This window comes from Bos javanicus, chromosome 25 (assembly GCF_032452875.1).
Source record: "Bos javanicus breed banteng chromosome 25, ARS-OSU_banteng_1.0, whole genome shotgun sequence".
Classification (NCBI taxonomy): domain Eukaryota; kingdom Metazoa; phylum Chordata; class Mammalia; order Artiodactyla; family Bovidae; genus Bos; species Bos javanicus.
The window spans coordinates 22,663,698-22,679,988 of record NC_083892.1 but is presented as its reverse complement, the minus strand read 5'-3'; the positions used below and the strand labels follow the sequence as shown (position 1 = coordinate 22,679,988).

Here is a 16,291-nt window from a genome sequence, read left to right as displayed (position 1 = left end):
ATGTAGGAATAGCCAATAAGTATACATCTGTCACCAAGGAAATGCCATTTAAGGCCATAATGAAATGCTATTGCATACCCACTGATGAATGTTAAACGAGGATATGGAGCAACCAGAGCTTTGACACATTGCTGGTGGGAAGTATAATCTGATAAACCACTTTGGAAATTAGTCTGCAGTTAAATGAATACTCACCCTATGACTAACCAATTCTACTCTTGGATCCAAGAGAAATTTAAGGTTTATATAAGAATGTTCATTGCAGTCCATTCAGAATGGCCGAAAACTAGACACAACTCTAATGTTCATCATCGGCTGAATGGATGAACAAATCATGGTGTATTCACACAGCACACAAAGGAGCAAGCCATTTTACACTGACAAAGATTCTCTCCTTGACCACACTCTAGCCAGGCTCCACTGAGCCCTCCTGGACTAGACCTCGATCTTGGCCTACAATATAAAGACCTGAGCAAACAACAGAGTTTCTAACAGCTCAAGGCCACACCCCTAAGGATGTCTCCAATCCCCATTAGGGTGTGGACCTGAGAAAACTCAAGAAGAATTTACTGTTTGTTCCAGGCAACACCTGAAGATAAAGCCTTGCTGTCTCCCAGTTAGCAAATCCAGATAGTTTCACATGGACTAATCCCTTTTTCACACTTTCTATAATTTTTCTCTGATTCTACTGACTCCTGGCTCGTTCCCCTGCTTCCTCCCTCATTCTCCCCTTAGATACCCTCTATACAAATCAGAGTTGAATTCAGTTCATGCTGGATTCTTTTCCCTGTTGCAATAGTTATTACTTATTAAAATATCTGACTTTACCACTTTAACTGGCATCCAGCTTTATCTTTGACAATGTGCACAACATGGATGAATCTCAAAGACCATCTTGAGTGAAAGAAGACACAAAAAGAATGCATTTTGTATGATTCCATTTATATGACATTCTAGAATTGGGAAACCCGTGAGAACCCAAATCAGAAAAATGGTTGCTGGGTTACCAACCATCTCTAGTTGGTGAAGAGACCAACTAGAGATACAAGGGAACTTTCTGGAGTCTCAGACGTATTTTATATCTTGTTTCAGGTGGTGGTACACAGATATATGCAACTGCCAACACTCGTCAAACTGAGTATCTTACTCTGTATAAATTATCTCCCTCTCCTTGCCACCCTTCTAACAACATCTGAGGGAGCTTTCCTTGGTTCAGTTCAGTTCAGTTTAGTCGCTCAGTCGTGTCCGACTCTTTGCGACCCCATGAATCACAGCACGCCAGGCCTCCCTGTCGCTCAGTGGTAAAGAATCCGCCTGCCAATGCAGGAGATGCGGGTTTGAGCCCTGATCTGGAAAGATCCCACATGCTGCAGAGCAACTAAGCCCATGTGCCACAACTATTGAGCCTGTGCTCTGGGGCCCAGGCTCGGCAACAAGAGAATCCACCACTGTGAGAAGCCGTGCACCGCAACTAGAGAGTAGCCGCCACTCGCTGCAACTACGGAAAAGCCTGCATAGCAACAAACACCCAGCACAGCCAAAAGTAAATAAAATTATAAAAAACGGTCTTTAAAAAATATGACTATCTGAGGAAATTCTCGAGGGGAAAAAGATGAAGGATGTAGCACATCCTCCAAGTCCCTTCTGCGATACGCACTCGCCCCCTTGCCTAAGAGGACCCCAATGTGGTTTGAAGCAGCAATCTGCCCTATTGGGTGCACACTTTCCTGCACCCAAAAGCGGAGCCGTGTGTCCTAACCTTAGCTGATGAGAAGTACACGGAAGTCTACAGGGTAGGCCTTCCCAAAAAGCTACTGCTTTCCTGATGAAAAGGGACAGTTTCAGACACAAAATGTGTCTCTTGCTAGCATTCCTTCATTTTCCTTCTTCCTAAACCACAGCTGCTCAAATGGACTTAGAAAATTCTGATAACCCTGCTATAAATCTACCCTTACCCTGTGAAGCAAGCTATGGAAGCTCTGAATCAATTCACAACTGAATAATTTTGTTACTCAGAAGTTTTCAGACATAAAAATGAAAACAAAATTTCAACTACAAGAATGACATATGCATTCAGTTCAGTTCAGTTCAGTTCAGTCGCTCAGTCATGTCTGACTCTCTGCAACCCCATGAATCACAGCACGCCAGGCCTCCCTGTCCATCACCAACTCCCAGAGTTCACTCAAATTCATGTAAATCGAGTCGGTGATGCCATCCAGCCATCTCATCCTCTGTCGTCCCCTTCTCCTCCTGCCCCCAATCCCTCGCAGCATCAGGGTCTTTTCCAATGAGTCAACTCTTCGCATGCGGTGGCCAAAGTACTGGAGTTTCAGCTTTAGCATCATTCCTTCCAAAGAAATCCCAGGGCTGATCTCCTTCAGAATGGACTGGTTGGATCTCCTTGCAGTCCAAGGGACTCTCAAGAGTCTTTTCCAACACCACAGTTCGAAAGCATCAATTCTTCAGTGCTCAGCATTACTGCATTTGGTATATGATACAAAGGACATTTCAAATCAATGGGGAAAATACAGACCACTCAACAGATGGTGTAGGGACAACTGGCTAATAATTGGATACAAAATTAAGGTAAGGCTTTCCCTGGTGATCTAGTGGTTAATAATCTGCCTTGTAATTCAGGGGACACTGGCTTGATCCCTGGTCCGGGAAGATCCCACATGCTCCAGGGCAACTAAGTCCAGGTGCCAAAACTACTGAGCCCAAGTGCCTAGAGCCTACAAGCCACAACTGCTGAACCCACAGGCAGCAACTACTGAAGCCCTCATGCCCAGAGTCCATGCTCCGTGACAACAGAAGCCACTGTAATGAGACGCCTGTGCACGGCAGCTAGAGAGCAGCCCCCGCTCGCCCACAACCAGAGAAAGCCCATGCACAGCAAGGAAGACTCAGGGAAGCCAAATAAATAAGCTTTGAAAAAAATAAGTTAAAACTGCTATCTTATGATGTACAAAATAATAAAGATAGATGAATGATCTAACCATAAAGCCAAAGCCACAGAAGTGCTAAAAGAAAATGCTATAAGGATTGAGAATGGCCTTTCAAAGCTTTACCCAAAAACCACAAGACATAAAGTTACATTGTTAAGACTCTACAAACTGAAGAGTCACCATTTCTGTATTATGAAATGGACAGTACAAGCTACACTGAAAAAGACAAGCAACAGCTTGAAAGAGAACACTGCAACAAACAGTGAAGCATCAGATCACTATTGCAGATACAAAAGGTCCTTACAAATCAGTAATAAAAATACAAATAACCAAACAAAAACAAAACAACAACCCAGTAGGGCAGTGACATCGAGAGTGGATTCGCACTATAAATATCCATGAGTGTGAGCAGACAGACAATGCTCAGCCTCACTTGTGATTTTAGAAATGCAAATTAAAAATAGGAAAGCAGCCTGGCATTTGCCTTCAAAATATTTCAGGTCAGAAGCTGGGCCCTGCTCTCTGGGGTACAGCTGTAAAGATGCAGTCAGTAGGCTGGTCAGGCCAGGGCCCTCAGGAAAACACCGGCTTTCCTAAGAGGTGATCCTGTGACCTGCTTTCATGACCATGGTGGTTGGGGGGTTAGGGGGGTGGATTTTTGGATTCAGTTGAGAAATCAAATGAACTTCTACAATTTGCACAACAGACTTTCAGTCTTACAGCCCCTGGTCTGGTTTCTAACAGACTGCTGAAAACCAGCAGAGCACAACACCAGAATTCTAAGACCACATTAGGAAGTATCATCTTGAGCACTTGTATTCAGGTCTAATCATTTTCTAGGGAAGGAAATGGCAACTCACTCCAGTATTCTTGCTTGGGGTAATCCCGTGGACAGAGGAACCTCGTGCGCCACAGTCTATGGAGTCGAAAAGAGTCAGACCCGACTTAGTGGCTGAGTGTTAATCACTTTAACCATCCGACACATGCTTACTATATGTCTATACTGTGAAGGGCACTAAAGTAGACAGGTCCCTGCTTTGTTTTCATTCTGAGGAAAGACAAACACTAAACAACATGTCTGAACTACACCTGGGCCGATTCCCATCAAGGACACACAGTGTCCCAAGAACGTGGGACGGGGCTCTATCTTGTCTGCAGGTGCCTGAGAGGCCTCCTTGAAGAAGCCACATCTGACACAAGCCAAAAGCCTCGGTGCCATCTATGACTCCTGTCCTACTGTATATCTGATTCGTCAATACACTCATGACTCCTCAGTCTTATCAGCTCAGCCTTCAGTGTATCCAGAATCATGGATTCCCAGCGTCTCTACCACTACAATCCTCATCCAAGCCCCCAGCATCTGACTTGAGCTATTCTGAGAGCACGTCTCCCTGCCTCCATGCTGCCCCCTACAGCCCGTTCTCAACACAGACGCTGAGAGGATCCTGTTCCACCCCAAGATGGTGGATGTCTTCCATTCCAAGGCCCCCAGCAGCTCCCAACTCGCTGACACTGGAAGCTGGGTCCTCACAAGAGCTCCTCTCCTCCTCTTTCACACGGGTCTTTCTACTCCTGGACCAGCCGGGCCAGCTCCTGCCCCAAGGCCTTCGTACCCTCTGCCTGGGACACTGCTTCCCCAGCTGTCCATCCTAGGGCTCACTTCCTCCCCAGCACTGACCTGCTTCCCCCATTACATGCCCCACAAGAGCGCCGCCTGTGCCTGCTTCATTCACTTCTACATTGTCACTACCACAGGGCCTCCGTAAACCGAGCAGGGTCTCAATAAAGAACATCAGGTGGAGAAATTAGTCTGAAGGATGATGTGGAGCTGATCAGACAAGGGAGGGAGGGAGAAAGCATTTTGGGAGAGGTTGGCCTGCTCAAAGGCCCCAGGGAAGGCAGGCACAGGGCACGCTGGAGGAACTGAGAGGGAGGTAGAGAGAAGGGCAAGAGTTAGGGGAAGCAAAATTGGAGAAGCAGGGTGGAGCAGGCAAGGCTGGGCGGACCACGTGAGGAACTTCGCTATTTTTCTAACAGCGATAGCGGGTGCGCGCTCAGTCGTGTCCGACTCTTTGCAACCCCATGGGCTGAGGCCCGCCAGGATCCTCTGTCCATGGAATTTTCCAGGCAAGAATACTGGAGTGGGTTGCCATTTCCTACTCTAGCAATAAAAAGCCATTAAACCAGGGAGTGACATGGGCTTGGGCATCTTTCCCAAACTTCTGGCTTTGGTGTGAGAACTGTATTTGGGGAGGGAAGCACCACTGGGGAGCTCAACTGGCAGATTAGTGCCCTGGCTCAAATCACAGATGACTGTGGACTGAGACAGCAGCTGTGGGGGTGGAGGAAACATATTCCAGAAATATTTTCCAGGTACATTCTAAGGTCTGAGTAATTGATCGCAGAGAGGGTAAGTGAAAGGGCAGTTCCATGATGACTCCAATCTTTTTCACTCGTGAGCCAAGTGGAAAGGGGCACCATCCACTGACTTGGGGGCAGGGGGCGGGGGAGGGATGGCTTGTCACAAAATTGAGGAAGATGATCTAGAGTGCGGTTTCGGAAATAATGTATTTGAGGTCATTCTGAAAGTGAAAGTTGCTTGGTTGTGTCTGTCCCCCCATGGACTGTAACTGGCCAAGCTCCTCTCTGCATGGAATTCTCCAGGCCAGAATACTGGAGTGGGTAGCTATTCCCTTCTCCAGGGGATCTTCCCAACCCAGGGATCGAACCCAGGTCTCCGGCACTGGAGGCAGATTCTTTACCAGCTGAGCTACCGAAAGCCCGAGGTCATTCTGAGACCACCAAACAGAGATTTCCGGTTGGCAGGGATAGATCTGGGGCGTGATTTGATCAGGAAAGGTGAGGTGTGTCCTATCACCAAGTGTCACGTTTTACCTTGTGGCGGAAGGAGAATCAAAAAGGTTCAAGTAATAAAGTAACAGGGTAACATTTGTGATTCTAAAAAATCACCCCGGCCATGGCATAAACACTTGGGACAGGGGAGGTGGCCAGACTAGAAGCGGGCAAGACAATAAGGACGTTCAGTGCCAGGTCAGGAGAGCAAGGGCTACGGCCAACAGGAAGAAAACGGAACAGACTTTCCATCCGTTGCCAGCCTGTCTCCCCCACAGCTGCTGGGGACTTTTCTTTAAATTTTTATTCAGCTTTGACTGGGCTAGGTCTTCAAGGCTGCTCTCAGGCTTTCTCAAGTTGCAGCAAGCCGGCTTCTCGTTGCAGTGGCTTTTCTTGTTGCAAAGCACGGGACCTAGAATGTGGACTCAGTAGTTGCAGCTCACAGGCCTAGCTGCCCACAGCACGGGGGATCCTCCTGAAGCAGGGATCGAACCCGTGTCTCCTGCACTGGCAGGCATTCTTAACCACTGGACCACCAAGGAAGGCCCTGGGGATTTTTCTCAAACACAAACTCAGAGCATGTCAGTTCCCCCACTTTAAAACCCTCAGGACCTCTCCTGCTTTGTTCTCTGACAACCTCTCCAGAATTCTTTCTACCTAGACCCCACCGGCGGACAAGGCAATGGCAACCACTCCAGTACTCTTGCCTGGAAAATCCCGTGGACGGAGGAGCCTGGTAGGCTGCAGTCCATGGGGTCACTACAGTCTGACACGACTGAGCGACTTCACTTTCACTTTTCACTTTCAGGCATTGGAGAAGGAGATGGCAACCCACTCCAGTGTTCTTGCCTGGAGAATCCCAGGGACCGGGGAGCCTGGTGGGCTGCTGTCTCTGGGGTTGCACAGAGTTGGACACGACTGATGTGACTTAGCAGTAGCAGACCCCACCAGAGGTCAAGTTCCCCTAACACTTCAATCTCAAGAGCTTCGATCTCTATGCTCTTCGACGTCTCTTATTTTCTTCTGCCTGGCCAACACCTATCTTTCTAAGACTCAACTCCTCCCTGATGAAAATAAAGAAAAGTGGTACTAACCCCCAGGAGAGGGCCTGGCACCACGAGCCAGGCTTCACTGCTGTTAGATGCTTGCCTGGTGCTCACAGAGGCCACACTGTCCTCCGGTTGGACAGAAACAATCTCACAGGACGACCTGCACAAGGTCACACTAAAACAGTGATGAAGTGAGACAAAACCAGGACTCCTTCATCATTTTGTCCAAACAAAACCAAGGCCCGCTGCAGGGTCCCAAGTACTCCTCTCCCCCAGCTGATGCTGAGTGACTGTAGCTTCTTTATTAACTACAGCTTGTCTGACTCTAGTCACACCTTTTTTTTTTTTATAAATTTTGCAATTTATTTTAATTCTTTTTTGGGGGGGAGTTTATTTATTTCAGGCTGTGCTAGGTCTTCATTGCTTTGCACAGGCTTTCTCTAGTTGCACTGAGCAGGGGCTACTCTCTGATGCCGTGCTCGGGCTTCTCATTGTGGTGGCTTCTCTTGTTGCACAGCGTGGGCTCTACGTGCACAGCGTGGGCTCTACGTGCACAGCGTTCAGCAGCTGTGGCGCCCAGGCTTACTTGTTCCGCAGCATGCGGGATCTTCCTGGACCAGGGATCAAACCCGTGTCCCCTGCACTGGCGGGTGGACTCTTATCCACTAGGGAAGTCTGTCACATCTCCTCGAAAAGACTAAGCTACCTACGCAATCACACAACTGTCTCTACCTCTTGTGAACACCCAATCCTGGGCAAATCCCTGCTTCCTTGAAACACCCCCCACCAAATTATCCAACCAAAGCCTAAATCCTATAAGTTCTTTCTAACACCCCTTATGGAGAGACCCCCAAGCTCCCCATGAGGTGAGCTCTCTATCACGAGAATGAGTCATTAAATCCGTTTACCATAAAAAGGAACAAAATTGTGCCATTTGCAGAGATGTGGATGGACCTAGAGACTGTCATACACAGTGAAGTCAGAGAGAGAAAAATAAATACCGTATATTAATGAATGTGTTGGGAATCTAGAAAAATAGTACAGATGAACCTATATGCAAAGCAGAAACAGATACAAATGTAGAGAACAAACATATGGACATCAAGGTGGGAAGAGGGGGTGGGATGGATTAGGAGACTGGCATACAGACACTACTATGTATAAAACAGACAAATAATGAGAGCCCACTGTATAGCGCAGGGAGCTCTACTCAGTGCTCTGTGGTGATCTAAATAGGAAGGAAATCCAAGAAAGAAGGGATGCACATATACACAGCTGGTTCACTACGTGGAACAGCAGAAACTAACACAGCAGTGTAAAGCTGCTGTGTGTGTGCACGTGTAGTCGTGTCCAACTCTGCAACCCCCTGGACTGTAGCCCGCCAGGCTCCTCTGTCCATGGGATCTTCCCAGCAAGAATACTCAAGTGGGTTGCCAATTTCTCCTCCAGAGGATCATCCCAATGTAGGGATCAAACCCGGGTCTACCTGTGTCTCCTGCGTGGCAGGCAGGTTATTTACCACTGAGCCACCTGGGAAGCCCCTAAAGCAACGTTCAGTTCAGTTCAGTTCAGTTCAGCTGCTCAGTCGTGTCCTGCTCTTTGCAACCCCATGAACCGCAGCGCACCAGCCCTCCCTGTCCATCATCAACTCCCGGAGTTCACTCAAACTCACGTCCATCGAGTCGGTGATGCCATCCAGCCATCTCATCCTCTGTCGTCCCCCTCTCCTCCTGCCTTCAATCTTTCCCAGCATCAGAGTCTTTTCAAATGAGTCAGCTCTTTGCATCAGGTGGCTAAAGTACTGGAGTTTCAGCTTCAGCATCAGTCCTTCCAATGAACACCCAGGACTGATCTCCTTTAGGATGGACTGGTTGGATCTCCTTGCAGTCCAAGGGACTCTCAAGAGTCTTCTCCCACACCACAGTTCAAAAGCATCAATTCTTTGGCACTCAGCTTTCTTTATAGTCCAACTCTCACATCCATACATGACCACAGGAAAAACCATAGCCTTGGCCAATGGACCTTTGTTGGCAAAGTAATGTCTCTGCTTTTGAATATGCTATCTAGGTTGGTCATAACTTTTCTTCCAAGGAGTAAGCATCTTTATATTTCATGGCTGTAGTCACCATCTGCAGTGATTTTGAAAGCAGCTATACTCCAATTAAAAGAAAAAAAAACCCTGTTTAACTAAATTAGATATATTTCTAATGGCCTCTGCTAAAGAACATTGACAACTCTCATGGTAGGAAAGGGTGGTAAAGTTTCTAGGAGGGAAGTTAACTGAGTGCCAATCTGAAGGCTTCCACTTTCTGTGACGCAATACCCTGGCACCACCCTGGTTATCTTGAGGATGAAGGGAAGATGGAGTAAATCAAAAGTTGGAGGAAAGTGAAAAATGTCTGATTTAAGTCTCTGGAAAGTGGGAAAGGGAGCTAGCCAAAGCATCATACTGGAATGAATGAGTCAGCTCTGTAAGGGTGCAGATGAGACTGGCTGACATGAATCCACACAGGGCCAAGTTGTCCTGCTGTGTGATTTCTACCATCAGTATTCAAGCTGGAAATGGAGAGTCTGGTTCAATCCAGGGTCTGAGGTTTACTAGGATGAAGGGCAAGAGAGATAAAGGCACTGCCAAGAGATTACCAGGGAATGGACTATGAACTCTGAGCTCAACTGACAGGCAGGAGCCTAGAGGGAAGCATCTAAAGGCTGGAGAAAACCATGGACGTCCTAGGGTTTTGAAGGCAGAACAGAAATAACTGATCAAGCATGCTGAAGAGACTGGGGTTGGAGGGTGCTGCACTGTTCATCTCTGAGGTGGTATACACAGCACCTGGAAATCCAGGGGATTATGGCAGGAATGGTAAGAGAGGCGAATGAGCAGAGGTAATCACTGCAGGCGAGGTGTTCAAGAAAACAAGTGCCCTGCCTATAGGGTGGATCCTGCACACACACACTAGAAAGTCAACTATGATGATGGCATGAACTGAGGCAGAGGAAGGCTTGTGGGCCAGGTGCCCAAGTCGTCAGTGAATTAGGTGAGTAACCAGCAAACAGACAGAAAACAGTAATATGGAGGAGAGGATGCTGGGGACATGGGTCTCAAAGAAATGGGGGGAGGAGACAAAGGGCAGTAAGGACACAAATTTTGACCATCCTGATGCTAGGACCCTGGAGAAGGAAATGACAACCCACTCCAGTATTCTTGCCTGGAGGATCCCATTGACAGAGGAGCCTGGCAGGCCATAGTCCATAGGGTTGCAGAGAGTCACATATGACTGAAGCGACTAAGCACACACGTGTGCTAGGGCAGTCAGGGTATGAGAAAACAGAGGTGTGACTTGGCTTCAAGTAAACGATGCCCCCAGGGAAGGGCCAGGGTCAGTGGAAAGAGAGGGACGGAATGACTAAAGAGAAGCTAAGGAAACAGAGGTGGCTGGTGATCAGAGTAGTAATTTCAAAGGACTCAGTGGGGACTGCAGGAGGGAGCTGGGGGTCAAAGGTAAACAAGAGTGGGAAACTGACTGAGGGGCATGGGGCAAAGTGGGCGATAGGAGAGGAGGAATGGGGAGTGGGGATAAGTTAGCAAGAACGCTGAGTGCTTTATAGATAGCTGTTGAATCAGACAGGATTCTTAGGGATAAACCTAGTATACCTGATCACAAGAGTTCTAACTATTGGACTGTAGGAGGGACAGAGTCTGTGGTAGTGACGATGATGAAGACTGGGGACAATGGGATGCTGCTGATGACAACGACCACCAATTTTGAACACCTACTATGTACCAAGCACTGTTGGAGGCACTCCACATTTATTTTTTTTTTTTTAAATATTTATTTTTATTTATTTGGCTGCATAGAGTCTTAGTTGTGGCACATGGGAACCAGTTCCCTGACCAGGGATCGAACCCAGCCCCCCTGTATCGGGAGCACAGAGTCTTAGCCACTGGACCACCAGGGAATTCCCGGCACTCCACATTTAATCCTCACAACAGCTCTCTAACACCAGGAAGGGCCCTGTACCAAAGAAGAGACCACATTAAAACAGAAACAACAGGGACTTCCCTGGTGGACCAGTGGTTAAGAATCCACCTTCCAATGCAGAGGAACTAAGGGTTTGATCCCTGGTTGGGGAACTAATATCCCACGTTCCACACAGCAACGAAGCCCACGAGCCACAACTAGAGAATCTGTGCACTGCAATCAAGAGCCTGCATGCTGCAATGAAAGATCCAGCATGCCACAACTAAGACCCAGTGAAGCCAAATAAATAAATTAATTAAAAAAGAAAGAAAGAAAGAAACAGCAGAACAGTAGGAGCCCTGGGGAGCTAACTGGCTCTTTGAACATTATTTTAGGGATTTTACAGCTACAACTCAGGGTGGCAGGAACCAGTCGAACTCACAGCTATTTCAGTAACTTCAAACAAACAACATTCAGACTGGAGGCAAATTAAAACTAGCAACAAGAATTTACTTTAGGCTTTTCTTCGTGCCAGATCCTGTGCTAACCTCTGCATGATCTCATTTAATCCTTAATCCTCCCATCCAAAAGGCCAGTGACTATTACTATCCTCATTTTCAAGATGAGGAAACTGAGGCAGAAACAGAGTAATGTGCCCACAATTCACACAGGGAATCTCTACTTAACAAGATGAATTTGTTACTAGACTCATGGGTTCCAAACGTTACAGGGAAGATGGCAGGTCACAGTATCACAGACTTCAAAAGTCCTCGAATCCTGCAAAACATTTTTAAAACATTAACTTATGGATTCTCACCATCTCATTGCATGTTTTTTTCCAGATGAGAGAAAACCTGGTGCAAAAAAAAAGGGGGGGGGGGGCTCTGAAGAAATGCATCCAGATGGCAAACAGGTCTGGTTTTTATAGACCCAAGACCCATCCCAGAAGGTTCTGATTCAGTGGATCCAGAGTTGGGCCCAAGTAACTGCATATCTTTTAAAAGCTCCACAGGCTATGCTAGTATGCAGTTCAGACTCGGAACCACTGCCTTAGATTCTCTGCAGTTCCAAACCCAAACTTTCTCTACAATGTTGAGATGGCTGAAGAACAGTGAGGGCACTAAAAAACGAAGCAGAGAAGAGCTGAGATTATAAAACTATCCAAGAGAGAGCCAAGGAAAGACATGCTCTAGTTACATTATTTCTCTGTACTTTTTGTGTCTGAACTATTTTATAGCTAATTTGCTTTTTTTTAAAATCATTTTTATTGGAATATGGTTGATTTATAATGTTGCATTAGTTTCTGCTGTTACAGCAAAGTGAACCAGTTATACATAGACATATATCCACTCTTTTTTAGATTCTCTTCCCATAAAGGTCATTATGGAGTACTGAGTAGAGTTTCCTGTGCTATAAAGTAGGTTCTTCTTAGTTATCTCTTTTATATATAGTAGCTAATTAGCTTTAAGTAAGCAAGTTGGCCAGATTTTCCAAGTAGTGCTAGTTGTAAAGAATCCCCCTGTCAATGCAGGAGACCCAAGAGACGCAGGTTCAATCCCTGGGTCGAGAAGATCCCCTGGAGAAGGGCATGGCAACCCACTCCAGTATTCTTGCCTGGAGAATCCCAGGAACGGAGGAGCCTGGTGGACTACAGAATTGGGGTCACAAAGAGTCAGACACAAGTGAAGTGACTTAGCACACACGAGAGCAAGCAAGTTGGCCACAAATATTACCAACAAATATTAAATAAGCCAATCATTACCAATTGATATTAAGTAAACCTAACCCTAACCTGCTCTTGAAAAGTATTTTATTTTCCTCTGATAATTCTGAAGACACTTCTGATTTTCTTAGCAAACAGCAGCCAATATGAGAAAAACTGCTCTTAATCCAACAGTGCTACAGATGTAGTCAACAGCAACCAAAAGCTGGAGAAGAAATAAGTTGGGTATGGTTCATTTAAGTCCACAAATTCCACCAAGAACTGCCTTCACGCCTTTAATACTTATGAATGTATTTATTTATGTAATCACCCACCACTAACACCTAGTACATGCCAGACACTGTTCTAAGTGCTTTACTAATATTGAATATCACTTCATCCTTACTTTACAGATGACTGAATATCATTTCATCCCCACTTTATAGATCAGGAGATTGAGACAGAGAGTAGTGTAGTAGCCTGCGCAAGTATCCACAGCCGGGACCAGCCTGACAGTCCGGCTCCAGAGTCAATGTTCTGAATCACTATGCTTGGTCTCCAAGAACCTACACAAAGTACCAGCCCTAACCCAAAACTTTTGTTTTCTGGACTCAGTCCCTACAGGGCCCCAGCTTCCAAGGCATTTATTCAGTTCCTCTAACAGTTCATGAGCCTTCTTTGCTCTGCCTGAATACCCTCCTACATGCCTATTCTCTTTTTTTTTAAGTCTTCTGTTCCCAGCTCAAACATTATCAACTAAATTACAAACTCTAATGGTGCACTGTATTTCTAAGCACACAACACAAAATTGTAATTATGCTACTTCCTGAGTAAGTACTTGCTTCCTGCCTTTTCCAAGCAGGCAGGTGAGTTCAGACACCATGTCAATCTTGTTCATCTTTTGTTCTCAATCACTGAATACCTACCAACCAAAAGGAAAAGCCTGGCACAAAGTAAGCTCTCAATAATTTTTGCTGAATGAATGAAAGAGTAGCATACACTCAAGCCTCGTGTTTTCTTTTTCATGCTTTCAGGTACTTGACACATACCTCTGCTCACAGCGTCCGCCACACAGCCCTCACCACACCCCTAAAAGTGTAGACTCCCATAACACACAGGTAAAAGCTCTGGAAAATACTGGCTCTGCACGCAAATATTAAGTGGCCCTGGACAGGTCATCTCCCCCATTAACTGGCCTGAGTTTCAGGTGCACAATGGGGATCATGACAAGTCCCATTGAAACATAACCTATGAAAGAGGGAGGACCTGCACTTCTCCTCATAACCCATCAAAACTACAGTTATTACTTGCTTCACGTGTTTCCAACAAAAATGTGGCTCCGAGAAGGCCAAGTCCATGTCTGCCTGGTTCGGCGCCATGTCCCAGGCACAATAACCCCAGGCAGGTACAGTGCCTGGCAAACGGCAAAAGTTGGATAATAAAATGTGAAGTAGATGAATCCCTGCTCTGAGCATTTCACAGATGTCACACCAATTGACCGATGCCTTTTGGCGTAAAAGCGTATTCCTTAGACACAGCCCGCACCCCCGACCTAGGCCCCAGACCCCCGGAACGCTGGCCCCTAACCCCGCGCCGGGCAGGCACCTCTTGCATATAGAAGCATCTTCGCAAGTGCCGCGCACGCCCTCGTCGTCCGTGTCAGTAGGGGAAGAACAGGTGGTGAAAGAGGGCCTCCTCAGGCTAGCAGCCATGGGTGTGGAGGTTTCGGGGTGGTGCGTCCACCGGAGACATGTAAACCGGATTGACGGACGCCTGAGGAAAGTGAGCGGGAGAGAAGGCAGGAGAGAGGGGCTGGGCTCCACCAGGCTCAGCTGGCGCAGTTTAGTGACGCCACCCGCGGCGGCTGCCCCAGCTTCCCTCTGATTGGCCTCTCTATGGAGATGCTCATTGGACAATTTCCCACCCACTCAGTCTGAGGAGATGCCCATTGGATCACTCCTTTGGCCCCGCCCACACAACCCGGAAATTCCCTGAGGGGAAAAGTAAACTGAAATTGACGCAAGAGAGCACCGCAATGCTCTCCGGGAAGTGTAGTCTTAGCTGCTTTGGAAGGCCACCTGGTTTCCACAACTAGTCACGGAATTTTATAACTGTAATTAACTCAAGGCGGAAGAGCTTGCAGGATCCTCAGCGTTGTGGCGAAGGACAGAGTATACAGCCAGAAACAAGTGTCAGTGTTAACAGTGAGTTGGGGCTCAGTCTTATTCAGCAACTCAACAAATATTTATTGAGCGCCTACTCCGCGCCAGTCACACAAAATCACCCTAGCTATATTTAAAGTGTGTGTGTGTGAAGTCGTGGTGGTGACCAGGTTGGTACAATCAGAATGAATTCCAGGAGTTGGATGGGAGTCGCAAAACCTAGAAAAAGCTCTCTTTTCCTGCAGACTTAAACGCAGGAGGCTGTACCTTTGGAGCTACCGAGAGCCATCCTACTATCTCATATCGCCTGAGAATGATGCTTATTGGAATGGCCCATGGAGTCTGGAGGACTGTGTGCTAGTTAGGGGTAACCTGGCTTTGCAGTGTGGGAGCTTATGGGAACATCCCCAGAACCTGTGACGCTAATCAATCAGAAGAAGCTGAATTCAGAAAGATGAAATAAACCGTTATCCAGCACTTGGAGCTTTCATCCTGAGCTGAGTGTACATTATTTCTCCCTACCCATCACCACGTGATAGAAAGTCAATGAAACCATTATATTCGTTCTTCGCTGGCCCAGTATTCCAAGTTTTTGGCCTATAATGTCATAGCTGTAGCCTATTGAAAAGTCTATCTTTCCTTCTTTGAACTACTTTCGCACCTTTCTCAAAAATTAGTTCAGCCTATTTGTGTGATACTACATAGTCCTGGTTACTCTGCTGCTGCTGCTAAGTGACTTCAGTCGTGTCCGACTCTGTGCGGCCCCATAGACGGCAGCCCACCAGGCTCCCCCATCCCTGGGATTCTCCAGGCAAGAGCACTGGAGTGGGTTGCCATTTCCTTCTCCAATGCATGAAAGTGAAAAGTGAAAGTGAAGTCGCTCAGTCATATCCGACTCTACGTGACCCCATGGACTGCAGCCTACCAGGCTCCTCCATCCATGGGATTTTCCAGGCAAGAGTAGTGGAGTGAGGTGCCATCACCTTCTCCCCTGGTTACTCTAGATATACATTAATAATAAGTTTTAAAACAGTGAACTGACTGCTCCCATTTTATTACTTTTTCAAAGTTGTTTTGGCTATTCTATTTCCCTTATCTTTCCATAAAATTTTAGATTAATCTTGTCTATATCTAGGGGAAAAGGCATACTGGGTTTTGATAGGAATTACATTAAATCTATCAATTTGGGAAGAATTGACATTTTACTATGTTTTGTCTTCAAATTCATGACCATAGCATATCTCTGCATTTATTTAGACCTTTGATTTATTTTATTAATGTTGTAGAGTTTTCAGTATACGAGTCCTGGACATACTTTATTAGATTTACACTTGATTATTTTAATTAGTGATTGTAAACGTATTGTAATTTTTGGCATCCACATGTTCATTGCTAGTATCTAGAAATACTGTTGATGGTTGTGTTTGTTTTGTATCCTGTGACATTATTGAACTCAGTTACTTTTTAATAACTTCTTGTGGCATGAGGTCTGCAATTAGAGTTCTATTGTTTTTTCTCCTTTTTGCTGTACCTCACAGCATATAGGACTTCCCTGGTGGCTCAGCTGGTAAAGAATCCGCCTGCAATGTGGGAGACCTGGGGTTTGATCCCTCGGTTG

General features: G+C 46.4%; 1 protein-coding gene across 2 annotated transcripts in view; it reads right to left on the bottom strand.

Annotated features, from left to right (window-relative positions):
- LCMT1 (leucine carboxyl methyltransferase 1) overlaps nt 1-14,365 on the bottom strand; it is a 69,161-nt gene extending 54,796 nt beyond the window's left edge. Inside the window, exon 1 of one of the 2 annotated variants that reach the window (XM_061401468.1) lies at nt 14,117-14,365. In XM_061401468.1, the coding sequence (XP_061257452.1) occupies nt 14,117-14,223 (107 nt within the window). In that variant the 5' untranslated portion in view covers nt 14,224-14,365. The remainder of the gene's footprint in view (nt 1-14,116) is intronic. The other variant, XM_061401470.1, reaches the window with a different exon arrangement.
- Between the last annotated feature and the right edge of the window lie 1,926 nt (nt 14,366-16,291).